Source organism: Corylus avellana, chromosome 8 (assembly GCF_965113065.1).
Source record: "Corylus avellana chromosome 8, dhCorAvel1.hap1.2, whole genome shotgun sequence".
In the NCBI taxonomy this organism is placed as follows: domain Eukaryota; kingdom Viridiplantae; phylum Streptophyta; class Magnoliopsida; order Fagales; family Betulaceae; genus Corylus; species Corylus avellana.
In genome coordinates, this window is record NC_142497.1 from 18,276,882 (window position 1) to 18,295,119 (window position 18,238).

An 18,238-nucleotide genomic window follows, 5' to 3' on the forward strand; every position below is an offset into this window, starting at 1 on the left:
CAAGGCCTACTCGAGTCATTTAATTAAATGCGTTAGACCTCTTAAACTTGACTAGGGAAAATTTTAGGAAGGGGACAAAACTAAAAAGGTTGGGTAAAAATTAATCACGTGAAACTTTTAGATATTTATGGATCTTTGTCTTTTGAAAAATCGAATTTTAAGGATGTCCCAAGGCCTAGATAGGCCACAAAGGTGTCTAGTGGATGGATTTGACGTACGATTGAGTGAATGAATGAATGAATGCTGAAAATGATCCGTTTACAAATACAAAGAATGTGCAATTTCAAGAATGTTACAACCTCCATTACAAAGAAAAAGGGGCTGGGGCTGTTTATAACAAAAGTCTCCACAATAAATAAACTTTACAACTAGTTGCGGACTTTTATATCATTAATACCTTTACTATTTCAATCAAACTTTAAATTGATACTTAAATATTCTAATAGCCTTAAAAAATAATGGAGAAAGTCTATATATTCCCTTTAAACTATTACCCAATTGATAATATTCTCTCAAACTTTCAATTGCGACAATATCTTCTAAACTACCAAAATTTGTCAATGTTCCCCCGATGATGAAATTATCGTTAGTAAAATAAAATAAAAAACACGAAAACTTTTAGAATAAACATAAAACAATGTGTATATATATATATATATATATATATATATATATATATATAATTAAAAAAAATTTAAAAAAAAAATTGATTTTTTTATATAAAAATTGAAATTTTCGTTTTTTTTTTTTAAAAAAAAAAAAAATCCTTTTTCGTTTTTAATTTTTAATTTTTTAATTTTGTTTTTTTCCTGAATTTATAGGATTATGGGGGACATTGACAATGTTTTAATGCAAACTCCAATAGATTATCTATTATAACTCTCAACTTTCTTTAAATGTCATTTTCTAATTTTTTTTTTTACACTTCTCTCTCTAATTGGAGAGCAAATATTATCTTAAGGCTTCATCTATAAGCGTAAGTTGCCAAAGACTTTGAGTCATGCTAGTGAAGTCTTTTTAGTCTTCTGCCAAAAGACTTGTAACAATTTCTTTTGGCCCACTTCTCACGCGTTCAAGATATTTCATATCAGCGGGTCAAGGATTCAAGAACTCGTGCCATGAAAATTCTCTAACACCCTAAACCCTACCAATAGCACACATAATACTCTGTATCTTGCTCTCCGCCGCTGTGGCTTGTGTTGTAATACTTATTAAATAATTAAATTTATTTCTTTTTATTTTTAAAATTTTTGAAATAATTAGTGATTTAATATGTTATCAAAATCAAAGATTTTGAGTTCGAACATTAACACTATTAATTCACCCTCTCATTTTAATTAAACATGCCCACCGGAGTAGAGTTTGAACTTCGAGCTTATACGTAAGAGAAATAACAAGACCAAAAAGAGGGTGATTTCGAAGAATAATTTTCCATAGAGAAAGAAACAACGAAGATAGGCAATAGAAGGAAACTGGCCACCTATCCTATTGGGGTTATCCCACATCGGTTGTGGAATGAGCTGGTAGTCACTTTATAAGTGTGAGGGAAAGCCTTATCTCTTAAGCTAGCTTTTGAGGTTGAGAGAGGCCCAAAACTACCCAACACTGGTATCAAAGTCTAAGTTTACCAATAAGTTTCGGCCCAACAGTCCATGGGAGAAACGAGTTGTCGCTGCTCCGACTCAGGACCCTATGTGTAAGGAGAAGATTGTTGAGATTATCTCACATCGGTTGTGGAATGGGTTGGTGGTCACTTTATAAGTGTGAAAGAAAGTCTCACATCTTAAGTTAGTTTTTGAGGTTGAGAGAGGCCAAAAATGATCTATAGATGTTTTATTAGCTTAGCAATCATTTTCGATTGGATATTTTCAGAGAGAAACAATAAGACATATCCATGGATTGTAAGGGTGTAAAGACATGATAGGACAATAAGACATCACTACTTGCTGTCTTTTAAGATTTTTCTTCCGAAAACAACCCCAAGACATTAATTAATTGCAGAAACAAACCTTTTAGGGTTCGGTCAAAGCCTTTCTAGTCATGGTAGGAACTAGGGAAGTATTTTTCAGTGTTCTGCCAAAAGAATTGGCCCACTAGCTTGTCACGCGTTCAAGATATTACGTATCAGGGATGTCAAGGACTCAAGAACTTGTGCTTTGAAAATTATAAATTCATACCCCCTTAAGTGAGTCCTACAAAGATCACACATACATAATACTCTGTATCTTGCTCACAAATACGTTGCTTCCCTTCTCTGAGTTCTCTCCCTTCCAATGAAGCTTCATCATAAAATCATTTAGGCATCGTTTAGTTTGTGAATTGTCTAGTCCATTAGAAAATGATTAGCTACTGCTAGGAATAGAAGAGTGTGGAATATATTAGTTATTCTTATTCATTTGTTTGACTGTAACTTTGGAATAGACTAGCTAATTTTTTTCCTTCATTTGGTACAATGCAATAAGTTGATGAATGAAATCGTATTATAGTCAAATTTCTTAAAATACCCTTATAATACAAATACAATTTATATTATTAAGGACTTTTTTTTTTTGGAAACATAAACAACTATATATATATATATATATATATATATATATATATATATATTAATTCATGAATCAGATAAGAGAGAACCAGTGAATCAGAGAAAAAAAAAATCTGTTTTAGTTTAAACTATGCAGAAACAGAGAATCAAACATATACACGGAGAATAAAACATAAAATATTATAATTCAGTTTTAGTTTTTTTTTTTTTTTTTAAAAAAAAAAAACCGTTTTAGTTTTATAATTCAGTGAATCAGACAAAATTCATGAATCAGAGAAGAAAAAAAAAACATATTAGTACATATAAACTATGCAGAAACAATACAAAAATCAAAAGAAATAAAAAAACAGAATCAAAAGAAATAAAAAAACAGAATAAAAAATAAAATAAAAAACTAAGGAAATGGTACAGAGAAAAAAAAAAATCCGTCTGCACTTGCAGAAAAACTGTACCAGAATAATCCGTGAAAAAAGAGAGAGAGATAGAGAAAGAGAAAGACGCAAATACGAGAAATAGTGAGATAGAGAAAGAAAGAGAGAACAAAATATAAAGAATTAGAGAGAGAACGAAATATCCAAGAAATAGAGAAGAGAGGGGGAGAGAGATACCTTGCGCAGAGAAGAGAGATTGTGGATGTGAGAAGGGTATGGGGTTTTGTGGCAATTTACACAATAATTTTAATTTCACAGTAAATGATTAACTAAACCACTCATTTTCGAGTAACTTAGCTAACTTTGCGTGTATGTGATTAGTAGTCCCATGAGAATAGACTATTCCTAGAAATAGAGTGTTACCAAACAAAAGATTAGCTATACCTAGTGTTAGCTAGTCCAATCCAAGGGTCTATTCTGCAAACCGAACCGAGTCTTAATGTCTCGGTTATGCAAAAACAATTAACATTTTATAGATCATTAAATTTAAAATAAATGGTCACAATTTTGTAACATGAAATTTTTCAATTTTAAGTAATTTGAGGGGATCTCATATTCTCAGTCAATAACATCCAAGTCCTAAAAGAAGAGTCCAAGAACGTACATCGTGTGTTGAAAATTGGCTATAGTAAATTCACACCATAAATTCAAGTCCTTGTTGTATCTCACTCTGCCTTACACCAATATTAATTCACCAACTTTCTGCTTCTCTCCATTACCAATGAAGCTTCATAGCCGCAACTTATACCTTGATGTCATTCTTCTCTTTTCTATAACCCTACTTCGTCTGCAACCTATCACTGTGGTTGCTGCCCCTCCAACAAGCGAGAGTGATCGTATGGCTCTGCTCAAATTCAAAGAAATGATAACCAATGACCCATTTCACATCTTCACCTCTTGGAATGATTCCATCCACTTTTGCAAATGGCAGGGAATTACATGCGGCCGAAAGCATCAAAGAGTTACGGCCTTGGACCTGCGTGGCTATACCTTCAGTGGATCCATATCACCTTACATTGCCAACCTCAGCTTTCTTAGGGTGGTCAACCTCTCAGAAAACTTCTTACACGGCGAAATTCCACAACAAGTTACTCATTTGCTCCGGCTACAACATCTCAATCTTAGCAGTAACTTGTTAACGGGGGAAATTCCAAGCAACTTCACCAACTGTCCGCAACTCAGAGTCCTGGACTTCCAAAGTAATAACCTTACTAGGAATATTCCTGTTGAACTCGGCTCTTTAAAGAGGCTTGTGTGGCTTGACGTTTCCACAAATCATTTGACGGGAGGCATCCCACCTTCTCTGGGAAATGTTTCTTCACTCCAAGCACTTGGCTTTGCGCTTAATTATTTGGTGGGAAATATTCCAGATGAAATGGGTCATTTGCAAAGGTTAGTTTACTTCACAGTTGTGGAAAATGATATATTTGGTACGTTCCCTTATTCCTTTTACAATATATCAACTTTGAAGATCATTGAAGTCGGAGGTAACCGACTTAATGGCACTCTTCCAGCCAATATAGGCCTCACTCTCTCTAATCTCCGAATCTTGAACATCGCTGATAGCGAATTCTCTGGTCCAATCCCAGTTTCTCTATCCAATGCTTCCCAGCTTGAATATCTTGATCTCTCCTATAACAATTTCGTGGGACAAGTTCCAACTGATCTAGGCAACCTGCTAAATCTCTCTCTTTTAGTTGTTGGTGGAAATAATCTTGGAAGTAATTCAGTAAAGGACTTGGATTTTTTAACATCTTTAGAAAACTGCACCAAACTTGAAAGGCTAGGGTTTTTTGATAACAATTTTGGAGGCAGTTTACCTGATTCTATAGGAAATTTGTCGAAGCAACTCAGTGATTTATATATTTATGGCAATCAAATATCTGGAATTATTTCTGCAGCATTAGAGAATCTCATCAACTTGAATCTTCTCGCCATGTATGAAAACTTGTTCACAGGACCCATTCCCACTTATTTTGGAAAGTTACACAATCTGCAAGGATTGTATTTGTATGGAAACAGATTGTCGGGACCCATACCATCCTCGCTAGGGAACCTCTCTCAATTGGTCGAACTTTTCCTATCACAGAACAAATTGGACGGAAGCATTCCATCAAGTTTTGGAAACTTCAAAAGTTTGCAGTACTTAGATATTTCAGAAAATAACCTGAGTGGAGCCATACCCAAAACGAGTTTTTCTTCCCAATTACTAGGACTCAACTTATCACACAACTCATTAACAGGCATCCTACCAACGGAAATAAGCAATTTGAAAAATATTGTGCATTTGGATGTCTCCGAAAACAATTTGTTTGGTGAGATTCCTACAACCATTGGAGATTGCTCGAGTTTGCAGAACCTTTACTTGCAGGGTAATTCATTAGAAGGAAACTTACCTCCATCACTATCTTCCTTGAAAGACCTTCATTATGCAGATCTTTCACGAAACAATTTTTCGGGAATAATTCCTAAAGATCTACAGAAAATTTATGTTTTACTGTATTTGAATCTTTCATTCAACAATTTGGTAGGCGAGGTACCAACCAAGGGAGTCTTCCGAAATGCAAGTGAAATATCAGTGATAGGAAATAAAAAGCTTTGTGGAGGTATCACAGAACTAAAACTACAAGCATGCGATGTCAAAGTTATGAAGCAAGGAAAATCCCATATATTCAAATTAACTGCCATAATTGTTAGTGGGGTTTTATGTTTTATTCTATTTTCATCATTTGTTTTCCTTTATAGGAGGAGAAAATCAGAAAAAGAATCATCTTCTACACTCCCCAAAACCAACTTTCTTTCAAATGTTTCATACAAGGAGCTCTATCAAACTACTGACGGATTTTCTCCTAGCAATTTAATTGGATCTGGTGGTTTTGGCTCTGTATATAAAGGAATTCTTGATCAAGAAAAAAGGATGGTTGCTGTGAAAGTGTTGAACCTTCAACAGAAAGGAGCTTCCAAGAGTTTCATGGCTGAATGTAATGCGTTAAGAAATATACGGCATCGGAATCTCGTGAAGATCTTAACTTGTTGCTCAAGCGTGGACTATAACGGCAATGAATTCAAAGCACTAGTTTACGAATTCATGGCAAATGGAAACTTAGACAAGTGGCTGCACCATGATAGAGAGAATGAAAGTCCACAAAGATATTTGAACCTCCTTCAAAGACTAAATATTGCGATTGATGTAGCTTCTTCACTACATTATCTACATGATTATTGTGAAACACCAATCATTCATTGTGATTTGAAGCCAAGCAATGTTCTTCTTGACGATGACATGATTGCTAAAGTAAGTGATTTTGGTTTGGCAAGGATCCTCTTTGCAACAAATGATGATTCTCAAAATCAAACTAGCACAGCTGGAATAAAGGGTACTATTGGCTATGCTGCTCCAGGTACATCACTACTTCGATCTTAAATCCTTTAAATCATGATTTTGTTCAAGTTGAAAAGTATTACTAACCGTCTTTTTACTATGCTCTCCATACTTATTTTGATAACATGTCCATTAGATACATATATATATATATATATATATATATATATATATATATATATATATATATATATATATATATCAAATTTATATGTCGGCTAATTAACAAGAAGGGGAACATGTAAACCCTGCCATAAAAATGGTGAGAACAACTTTTTTCAAAATAAAACCGGTCTTTTGTATACATTGCTTGAAAATATTGGTCACATATCGTATTTAGGCTTTGATAGAGATTAATAAGGCGTGCATATATAAGAAAAGACATGCATATCTGCATTGGACCAGACAATATGTGGATTATTTTAATTCAAGTATGGGATAAATTACGGGTACAAGGTTTAGACTTAAAACTTACTTTAAATTACCATTTATCCTAAAAAATTGAGTCGATAAGAAATTGTGAATTTTAAGAGTTTAAATTAATATTTTAACATACTCTTTAGTTTGTCCAACAAATAAGTTAAAACGAAGGAACGACAATGATTAGTTGATAGGATTCTATTATTGACCTATTTTATTATCCAAAATCCCAAAACATTTGACGAGTTCTAATTGTAGAATACAGAATATTTTTCACATTATTTTCTAAGACTAAATAAAATATGTTGCTTCTAAATATAAAATCCCAACTCTTTTAAATTATGTATTAAACCGCTATTTGAAATCATTACCACGTTAACTTTATGTATGAAATATATGAATTGCAGAGTATGGAATGGGTGGTGAGGCATCAGCACAAGGAGATGTCTATAGCTATGGGATTTTTTTGTTGGAGATGTTCACAGGAAAGAGACCCACCGACAAAATGTTTACAGATGGTTTCAACCTTCATAACTTTGTTAAAATGGCATCGACAGAAAAACTTGTTCAAGTTGTAGACCCAAATCTTCTCACAAGAGAAGTGGAAGATTTAGAAGTGGCAACAAAAGAAGATGACTACAACAACGATGATCACAATGATATTGAGGCAGTAGAAGAAAGAGTCTTTATTGAGAACCTAAGCCATATGAATTCTAATGTGCAAAAGTGCCTACTTTCAATTTTCAAGATCAGCCTTGCTTGTTCATTAGCAGCGCCAAATGAAAGAATGAAGATGGAAGATGTCACCAGGGAACTACATCGGATCAAAAATGATTTTCTACAAGTTAGGATCCATGAATAAGGACCAAGTAAGGTAAGGCACTACAAATTTTGATATATAAGTTTATCGAATGATAGACAAGTAGACTTTCCAGCAATATTATTAGGATCAAAACATTCATTTAAGAGTTTTCACCTTGTTTACGTTTGATTTGTGATCCATTATAATTAATTGCCCAAATTGCGTGCAATTCGAGTAACCTCATAGCAAGGAGAAGTGTAGGGCCCAATTATTCTCGGTTGAGGAAGCCCAAACCCTAAGTTGCCCAAGGCACATACGCCCCACATATGTCCTCATGGTGGCTACCCAAATTCAATGCAATTTGGACAAACAATTATAAGATATCTTAATTCTTTAAGTCCACTGGTAACTTTTTAAGTGATTTGATTTTTGTTTCCTTATGTTTTTTGAGCAAAAGTTGTTTTGTAGGAAACGGAGCTTTGTGAAGAAGTATGGTTGTAGAAAAGTCTCTTTGTAACGCCCTTTTTTTTTTTTAGTTTCTTTTTAAAAATTTGGACGCTAATGACCCGAATGCTTGTAGTGTGTTGAGCTAGCATTGTCTTGGCTGTTTGTGCACGTATGTGTTTTGTTGGAATAAATCAAACCGACTTTTGATCTACATGTATTACGAATCTTTATTCTATATATATTTCATCAAGTCTAGTTTTAAAATTTACAGAAAAAAAAGTTCCGATCCATTGAATATTAATTATGATTGCAAGGAAATACATCGCCCATGAGACCAGCAGAGTCATTTTGTGATGCGATGGATGTTAGTGAGGCAAATCACAAGTGTGTAATGTGTCTCTAATGCGAATTGTGTATGCTTAATTTTAATTGACTTATACTTAAAAAAATATAAATCAATAATATAAAATCAGAAAATATTCTAAATATATTCTAACAGGCATGAGGCATGATTTTCTGTGTAGGCAGCCAACACGTCATCAAGTAGACGAGGATAACCAAACCAAACCAAACCAAACATGTGAATGATGTAAACACCGTAATATATTAAAAACCTGTCCAAATTAACCTTATTATAAAGATGTGTTGCCCATTTCTACAAAGAAAAAAAGATATATAATCATGGCCCGGGCAGAATGGTTGAACAGATTTATATTGAAAGCAAAAGTCAACAATTCCACATTTTGTTTATTTTGTTAATTAATGCTAACTCAAGTTGAAACTCAAAGACAATTGCTTTGAAAGGCATCCTCTCGACCACCATTTTGTCTCCTACTCACCTCCTTCAAGTCAAATGTACCTTAAAAAGATATGCAGCCGCAACAAGCTTATTAGAATTGAATAGAAACACTTATTTCAATTCTCAGCCAATGATTTCCATACTATTATGTCGTTTCATGCCATACTGGTCTCCAATAGTGGCTCTTGGTAATGGTAGCTGGATATATATTAGATGGATGAAGTTGACAAGAACTCTCATAATGTTCTGCATCTTGCTCTGCCTTGTTCCAATATTTCACCTCCTTCAACTTTCTCTGCTTCTCATAATGTACTATTGCTGCCGCTCCAATAAATGAGACAGATCGTCTGGCTTTGTTCAGATTCAGAGAATTAATAGCAGACGACCCACATAACATCTTGAGCTCCTGGAATGATTCTATCAACTTTTGCAGATGGCAGGGGATTTCATGTAGCCGTCAGCATCAAAGAGTTACAGCCTTGGACCTACAAGGCTATGCTTTGCGTGGATCCATATCACCTTTCATTGGCAACCTCAGCTTTCTTAGGTTGTTTGATCTCCACGACAACTTCATATACGGCAAAATTCCACAAGTTACTCATTTGTTCAGACTGCAGAATCTCCTTCTTAGCAATAACTCGTTGACAGGGGAGATCCCGAGCAACTTCACCAACTGTCCTGACCTCAGAGTGATGGACTTCACAAGGAATAAACTTACTGGGAACATTCCTGTTGAGCTTGGCTTTTTGAAGAAGCTTGAGATGCTTCAGATTGGAGGAAACAATTTGACAGGACGCATCTCACCTTCCTTGGGAAATATTTCTTCTCTCCAAGAGCTATCCTTGGCGCTTAACAATTTTGTGGGAAAGATTCCAGAAGAAATAGGCCACAAAAACAAGGTATATCTACTGTGCTTAAATATATAAATATATATGTACCTAAAATATACATGCCGGACCACTAGGTGTATCATGACTCATCAGGCTTCGGTTCAAGCATTACAGCAATCTTCTCCTTGTGATCGCTGCGCAACACCTCCACAGTCACCTGAATGTCAAAATAATTAACATACACTTTTAGAAACTAACAGAATCATCTTCGGATCTAAAGAAATTTTTAATTAACCACCTTATATCTTCAGGCAATAGTTCATCTATTGCATGATAAGCCAATGGGTTAAGCTCGCTGTTAATCTCAAGAAGTTGAAATTTTTATAACATCCTATATATATGCTCAGGCCATGCATTTAATTGATGTGATTTACATTCCGCAATGTCCAATGTCCAAAAGCTTCCACTATGGAATTTCCTCACACAAAAATTGTCTGAATGTTCAAATAAGTCTTCTTCCATGTTTTCTCATACTTCACCGCTAAACATTAGCATATGAAGTTTTAAATTCTATGGCTCATTGTCATCAGAGGAAAGATTTCGATTTTGAAAAAACCAACTCTACCCCTCACATCTCCCATCCCAGAGAGAGAGACAGAGAGAGCATAAGAATATTGAAGAAATCAAAACAACACCATACCGTATCACCCACTTTACATTGTTCAAGAATTCTGTACAAATCACTGCCATTGGTGACCTTTCTACCATTCACAGATGTTATGATGTCACCCAAAATGAGCCTACCATAGGCATCACGTTTAGTTGGTAGCAGGCCCTGCAGCATAGAGATTGATCAACTCTGATTAAATGAAAGCAGAAAACCTTCAACCTTAAGAAGCTTATGTCAGTAAAAGAAATAATATTAAACCAGGAAACGAACTACAATGATATACAAAATATTAAACAAAAATGAGCATTCCACTTTTCTGACAGAAAATTCATTTCAAAGTAAAATAAAACTCAAGGATAGAATATGTGCATACCGCTTTACCAGCTGGACCATTAGCAGAAGCATCTAAGACAAGCACCCCACTTACCCCTAATTGCTCTGCAGACTGATCAGGAGCAAACTTTATCCCTAAAATTGGTCTTGTGACCTTCCCAAATCTCACTAACTGGTCAACAATGCCACCTACCTGGATATGGAAGAATGATGATTAGTGACTTGGTCTACAGCATAAAATAAGGAAGTTTTGCCTCAGTTAGATCTAGTGATGCTAATACCAAAGTTCTCCTATGAAGAAAAAAAAAAAATAAGGCCTACATAATAACTCACAGTGTCGACAGGGATCGAAAATCCAACACCAGAGGACGCACCAGACGGAGAATATATAGCTGTATTTATCCCGATAAGGTTTCCTGCACTATCTAACAGTGGCCCTCCACTATTACCAGGATTAATGGCAGCATCGGTCTGTATAACATCCTGAATGGGTCGGCCAGTAGCAGCAGAACTGATTTCTCTGCGAAGCCCACAGCAAAACATAAAGAACACATTAGAAAACACATATTTGTTTATACATGTTAAGACATTCTAATTTCTTGATAATTAACATGAAAGGCCACATTTCTTGATAGTCATGTTGGCTTATTCTTTACAGAGAAAATTCAAATAGTATTAAAAAACATATACTAGCATTAAGATAATAAACCCCAACAGGCTTTGTACCTGATAACACCAGTTGTAAGAGTATGATCAAGTCCAAACTGCAAAAGTAAACAATAAAACAGAGGATTAATTCATTTGAACCATAATAAACTGCAATTGGTGACATTCACGGTAAATCATGCTCGAAGTCTTGATCAGGCACTCCTTAGCAATTTGCAGAGTTGGAGGCAACTATAGGTAACAAACTCTAATGAATAGTAAAGTGACAAGCCACCAACTATCCGGAAGCATCCTGCCACTATTAAGCTCTAATCCTTATAGACCAAAAAATGATTTTGTGCTTAATAGCTAGGGACATCTTTGGCCAGATGAGATGAAAAGCAAATGAATTTATGTGCTTAATAGCTAAGTGATCTGTCACACATGGATTAAAAATAGATAAAAAAAATTAACACTTGGTGTTATTTAAATAACTAAGAAATCAACTATTTCCTTGCTCGCCAAAAGTGAATTGTTCTCTGTAATCCTATAGTAGTAATATTGTTCAAATAACAGCAAAACAATCAACTTTGACGCAATACTGCAATTAAAGTATATATTCTGCAAGCAGATTAATAAGTATTACTCACAGGGTTCCCAATAGCATAAACTTTTTGACCAACAAGCAGGTCTGCGGAGATACCAACAGGGTCAGGTATGTTCTATGCTGTTTTGCTCATAAGCATGTGCTTGTGTCGGTATTCTCTGTTTGCATTGCGGTTTTACTTATCTGAAATTAGTACCTTTTATCTTTTTACTCTCTGTGCAGTTTAGTTCTTCCCTTAATTAGATTCTCTGTTTGCTATGACGATTCCTTTGTGGTCAGATTTGCTGGACTATGATAAATGTTGGATGAGTTTCAAAATGTCATAATTAGGTTAAAAATGAGAATTTATTATTTAACCTGGCTCATTAATTAGATTTAAACCTTAATTAGGCTTTATCAAACTAATAGAAATACCATGATAAGAATAAAAGTTTAGGTCAAATGGTGAAATGATTGAGATGGGTTGACTTGATTTCTGTCTTAATTCAATATGGTTGTGTTGAGTTTACACGTGAAATGGCTATGACTTCTTCTTTTGTTTTGTCCTTTGTTAATCAAATTTGCACTATTATTTTTCAAAATAATTAGTCAATTTTCCTAAACCTTCAAGGTGTAAAGTGAATTTTCCCCTAGAATATTTAATATATCAAGATTTTTTTTTTTTTTTTTTTTTAAGATAGTAAAAAAGAAAAACACAAATGATTCATTTTTCTTTTTGAATAAAAATTAGATGTTCTATATATATATATATGCATTATTTGCATTTGATTTCTATACAATTCGGATCTTGAAGTAATATTATCAATGCCTATGAAAATCAATAATATCGAATAAACACCTTATCATTATTTACACTTTTTTTTTTTTTTCCACACTAGAAGTGTACTTTTTTTGTTTTTTCATAAAATATGCTTGAGTTCCTCGTTTATATTAAAGAAGAAGTATTGTGCATCCTATTTGTTGGGACTTCAATGAGGAGAAAAAAGAAAAAAAAAAAAAATCTAAGGTACCTTAAATTCAAGTTAAAATATTGATGAAATCTAATTGTAACACTAAGTCCCATATCAAAAAGAAATGAGTAACCCACATAAAATTAGTAGTCTATAAGAAATGCTCTGTTAAGTTCTACATTGTGCTTACTTATTATTAAGTGAAATCAAACTTTATACGTAATTTTAAAAATGTTTAAAAATTGGCAATGTACCCTCTAATGTTTCAAAAAATTTCAATTCAGAGCCTCTATTACTAATTTTTGTCTAATTGAACGGAAATCATCCCACGTGCGTCTCACGTGTGATTTTGATGCCCTCTATTTTAATTTTGTCCTTATTAAAATATATTAAATTACATAATTACCCTAATTAAAACCTATAAATTGAGGGTAATTACTTAATTTCATAGATTTTAATGAGAAAAAAATTGGAATAAAGGGCATCAAAATTTCACGTGAGACGTACGTGAAATAATTTCCGTCGGAAATTAATAATGAAGGGTCTAAATTGAAAATTTTTGAAACATTAGGAAATACATTACCAACTTTTAAACATTGGAGGGGAATTAATTTTATGTGAGACGTACGTGAAATAATTTCTATCCAATTAGATGAAAATTAGTAATGAAGAGTCTAAATTAAAATTTTTTGAAACATTACAAAATACCTTAGCAATTTATAATCCTCTAAAGTGAATTTAACTCAATATTCTAAAATGTTCCTGACACCAGCTTGAACTTCCATAGTTGGTTGGGCAGTTTGGCAAACGAAAGGAGATTTCCAGAGCTTTCCTCATTTTCATCAGCTACAAGATGAGCTTTGGAATCCTCAGAAGGGCTTCACAAACGCGTCATCGTCCAAACACAAAGCAACTGCCGTCACTTCTTTCCCTACTATTTTCACGCTCGTTCTCTCAGCTTTGCTCGCAATCCCAACGGTTATTCACTCACTTTTTTCTTTTCTTTTTTAATCTATATATATATATATACACCTAATCCTTTAGAGCTTAGTTTTGGTGTTTTGATTCTGGGTGATTGATGATTTAACTACAGGCCTTCTTTTGGTATTGCGTTTGACATCGACGGTGTCGTTTTGCGCGACCACACTCCCATCGGAGGATCCCCACTAGCTTTGAGAAGGTTATATGATGACTCTGGTACTACCCTCTATGTGTTTCTGCAATATTTTGTTTATTTGGTTTTGGGTTGATTTCACATTTTTATGTTTGATTATCAGTTTGTGCCCAAAAAAATAAAAATTCGTTTTTCTTTGTCAGTATTAATTGTTGGCATTTTTCTGCTCTTATTTTGCAAGCAGGTGATTTGAAGATTCCTTATGTTTTCTTGACAAATGGTTAGTCACCCATGTACTTAATTTTCGAGACTACAGTGTTTTCTTGAAAAAGGTTGTGTGCTTTTTTTTGTTGGAAGTTGTATTTTAGAGAAACTGGGTTTTGGATTTACATATCGAGTGTATGATTTAATAGTTAATGTTGGTGCTTTGAGTTAACAGGAGGTGGTTTTCGTGAATCCAAAAGAGCTTTAGAGTTAAGTGAACTCTTGGGTGTAAAAATTTTGCCATCACAGGTACAATTGTGAAGATCTTCAAAAATAGTTTTGAAGTGCTGTTTTTCTCTTCCTTTTCTATTGTCAACCATGTATGACAATTTGCTAGGCAGGCATGCTTGTTTAAGTGATTGTGATTTGTCGTTAATATCCTGAGAAATGGATGGTATTTGACCACAGAACTCCTGGGCTTTTGTTTTTGTATTGATTTTTGTTTCTCATTGTTTTAAGTACAATTATTTCTCAGGTGTTACAGGGCCATTCTCCTTTTAGACAGCTAGTGAATAGGTATGCCTTCAAACTGATTGTGATTTGTCGTTAATATCCAACTTGGTATGCAAATCAATGATGTGCAATCAAAAAAATTAATGTGCATGATGATAAAAGGCTCTGAACAAAGCTCGTACATGTGCTTAAACCATTAGAAGCAACACATGCATTTAGATATGTCTATTTATCATATTCTATTCCATGTAATGTGTGTGACAGAATTTAGAGAATAACGAAAGATTAGACATGCCAAACAAAGGAGTACATCTTATGATATGTTACAACAATTGGAATAATTTCAGAATCTTGATCTTGGGGAGAGTAGAAAGCCTGAACTAAGATGGAGAACTACTTCATTTCATTGATAAGATCAAATTCATCTCTTTATGTTCCTCTCTTTAATGATTACATCTTGTGTTGTCCAGATATGAGAATGAATTCATTGTAGCCGTTGGAAAAGGTGAACCTGCTGCAGTGATGTTTGAATATGGATTTAAGTAAGGCTTTTGCCTTGTTGTATTGTCTTTGTGATTCACATTTGTTGAATGTCGTATAAATTCTCAAATATAATCTAAGGTGCCCCTGAATGACTTCGAGCTGATTGATTTTATTTGCAGAAACGTGATGTCGATAGATGAATATGCATCCTGCTTTGATGGCATTGATCCACTGGCAAAATACAAAAAATGGACAACTAAGCTGGTTACTAATCAAAGTAGCAGTTTTGAGCAGATAGCTCCAAGAAAGAGTGTTTACTCGCAGAGAGTTCAGGCAGCATTTATTGTTAGCGATTCTGTTGACTGGAGCAGAGACATTCAGGTTATCCTAAACCAGTTGTTTATCTGATCATATGAACATCTTTTATGCCATTTAGTAGTATGTTTCTTGATTTATGCATGCAGTGTGACATGTGGCCCCCCTGCCCCTGGATCTCAAGTGTAATATTCTTGGTGTGGGAAACTTTTAATTTCTCAGCTGACTAAAATAGATCATGGTATCAGGTTCTCTGTGACATTTTAAGAACCGGAGGTCTTCCTGAAAGGGAAATTGGACACCAACCACCTCTATATTTTGCACATGATGACCTTAAATACCAGGTTAGTTGTGATGAATAGCGAAATTGCTTTCTTGAGTGCCTATATAACTATTCCTATTAAAACTACGAGATACTGACAAGGTGTCGCCAAAGGTAGGCTACTTTTCCTTCTGAACGTCTTGGCATGGGAGCTTTCAGAATTGCATTAGAATCCATTTTCAATAGGTAAGGGTAGAGAAAATACTTAAACTAGATTGTGGTATACTCTTATATCATGTGTAATGCACTGTTCTACATGCACTACTTTAATTATGCAGAATTCACCCTAATGCTCTGGAGTATACATCTTTCGGGAAGCCAAATCCATTTGTATTCAAGAATGCTGAAACTTTACTAAAGCAACTTGCATCATCTCTTGACCATGAACTACCTCTTGTGAACCATGCAATTGATGAAAGTCATTTCAAGACACTATATATGATAGGAGATAATCCTTCAGTTGACATCAAAGGTGCACAGCAGGTTTGTCTCTTGGTTTCATATTTTTGTACATTGTGAACACTATTGGTACATAAGAAGGATACCACAATAGATTATTATATTTTGCTTTTTCAGGCAGGACATCCCTGGTTTTCCATTCTGACTAGGACGGGGGTTTTTAAGGGAAAGGAAAATGATGCCGATTTTCCAGCAGACCTGGTTAGTGTTTGATGAACTCCTGTAGTAGTGTATTGTGCAAATCTAGTGTCATATTTATTTTATCTCATAATATGTTCTTTCTTTTTTCTTTTCTTTTTTTGGGGGTGGTGATCAAGGAAAACCAATAAATTACAAGTCCATGCATGCAAATTGTTATAGGTTAGAAATCACATGTTTTTTTATTATCTGTTAATATTTGGTGAAATCAAGTTTTAAAGAGTAGCATGCCTTTTTCTATTATGGAGGGTTGGGGAGCCGTAGGGGATGTGGGTTTTACAAGTGCGATTTTTTCTTTGGGCGGGGGGATGATTGCATTGTTAGTTATTTGTAAGCTTGGTCCCAATTCTATCTCAACCCTACCTCACCAATGGGCTGAAGAAGTGTTAATAGAGAGTGCTGCTTGGAATACTACAAAATTTACTGCAGTACCTTACAAGCTGACGTGGCAATGCCATGTAAGCCACTAAAATACTAAACTTATCACGTCAGCCATCCCCAAGGCCGTTCTAAGCAAGTCCCACCATTGGAGTCAATCCAGATCATGCACCCAATGCATCGCCGGAGTATGTGGAGGTTTCATTGGGCTTTTATGCGTAGATCCCATCTGACCACTATGAACATTGGTCTTTGTCCTTGAGGACGGCCAACCGACCCACCACTTCAAGGTCGTCCAACCACAGCATCACCATGCTGAAGCTCTGCTCCACGGCAATTCAGCTTGCGGTCTGTTTTGCACCAGATCTAGTTCATGACTCGAGCACAAATCGCGCTGAAGCTACTAGATCTTGGTGGATTCTGTGGTGCTCAGCAGGGTATCACAATGAAGGAGGAACGTCTGGCTCAGCAGTGCATCACGATGAAAGTGTGCCCTTTGGGGGTAGACGCAACTACCTCAATGACTTTCAGGGTGGCCATGACCTCCTCCCATGCCTCATGGGGGATGGTTGCGACTAACCCAATGGCTCAGGGGGTGGTGTAGCCAGCCACCAATGGGAGTGGGTGGGGGTGGCTGACCATCACCTCAAAGGTTAAAATGGAGGGGTGGTCTGGTCACTCCTCCTTTAATTTGCCTTTTTTATATTTCATATTTTTGCTTTTTTTAAGGCTTATGTGGCATCATTGAGTCACGTAAACTACCATGTCAATTTGTAAGAAAATGTAGTAAAAATTAGTAGTTCTCCCAATGTTGAATTGCTTCTTTATCTTAAACTATTGAAACAAAGAGCAATGTTGGAGGCACACTAAGCAAAGCTTCCCAAATAAAATGGTAAAGATGAAAACTTGATAACTCTGCAACAATTTCCCTGTCAAGATTCAAGTTGGATGAAAATTATCTGAACTCCCTGTGTTGCTTGTGCAGGTTGTTGACACCGTAGAAGAAGCAGTGGACTATATTTTGAGAAAGGAGTGCACCTCATTAAATTTATAGATCCGTTACTTGTCCTCAAGGTTTGAATTTTTTTTACTGGTGATCGAGAGATATATGGAGGAAGCAGTCTAGGTCTAGGAATGTTATCTAAACTAAACAACGATGACCTACCTAGTTCCTGCTAGTTTTGCATAATCTGATCAACTCATTTTGTTAACCATTTTCAAATATTTTCTGTAATGACATTGATTCATAAAAAATTATTCATTTATTTAAAGGACTTTCTTTCTTTCTTTCTTTCTTTTTTTACCTCATCTCTCCCTTAATTTTATGTCTGCAATAGTTCAAAAAGAAGACCAGGCTCCAAGACGTTCAAGAGTAATGCTATAATGGCATC

The 18,238-nt window shown here is 35.0% G+C and overlaps 3 protein-coding genes across 3 annotated transcripts; 2 read left to right on the forward strand and 1 right to left on the reverse strand.

Annotated features, from left to right (window-relative positions):
• The first annotated feature begins 3,697 nt into the window (after positions 1 to 3,697).
• Positions 3,698 to 8,067, forward strand: LOC132163040 (putative receptor-like protein kinase At3g47110). Its single transcript, XM_088519148.1, has 3 exons — positions 3,698 to 6,377; positions 7,186 to 7,652; positions 8,038 to 8,067. Exons 1-2 carry the CDS (start codon positions 3,698 to 3,700, stop codon positions 7,638 to 7,640), a joined length of 3,135 nt encoding a protein of 1,044 aa, XP_088375274.1. The 3' UTR covers positions 7,641 to 7,652; positions 8,038 to 8,067.
• A 656-nt stretch (positions 8,068 to 8,723) lies between these two features.
• On the reverse strand, positions 8,724 to 12,277 carry LOC132163042 (protease Do-like 1, chloroplastic). The gene is made up of 7 exons (XM_059573242.2): positions 12,269 to 12,277; positions 11,955 to 12,026; positions 11,386 to 11,423; positions 10,993 to 11,179; positions 10,700 to 10,852; positions 10,357 to 10,491; positions 8,724 to 9,873 (listed from the first exon to the last, which is right to left on the reverse strand). Exons 1-7 carry the CDS (start codon positions 12,275 to 12,277, stop codon positions 9,796 to 9,798), a joined length of 672 nt encoding a protein of 223 aa, XP_059429225.2. The 3' UTR covers positions 8,724 to 9,795.
• A 1,352-nt stretch (positions 12,278 to 13,629) lies between these two features.
• Positions 13,630 to 18,134, forward strand: LOC132164143 (hydrolase family protein / HAD-superfamily protein). The gene is made up of 12 exons (XM_059574576.2): positions 13,630 to 13,839; positions 13,955 to 14,058; positions 14,220 to 14,255; positions 14,415 to 14,488; positions 14,715 to 14,755; positions 15,163 to 15,234; positions 15,355 to 15,556; positions 15,739 to 15,834; positions 15,931 to 15,998; positions 16,091 to 16,295; positions 16,389 to 16,472; positions 17,833 to 18,134. Exons 1-12 carry the CDS (start codon positions 13,715 to 13,717, stop codon positions 17,899 to 17,901), a joined length of 1,176 nt encoding a protein of 391 aa, XP_059430559.2. The 5' UTR covers positions 13,630 to 13,714; the 3' UTR covers positions 17,902 to 18,134.
• The last annotated feature ends 104 nt before the right edge of the window (positions 18,135 to 18,238 follow it).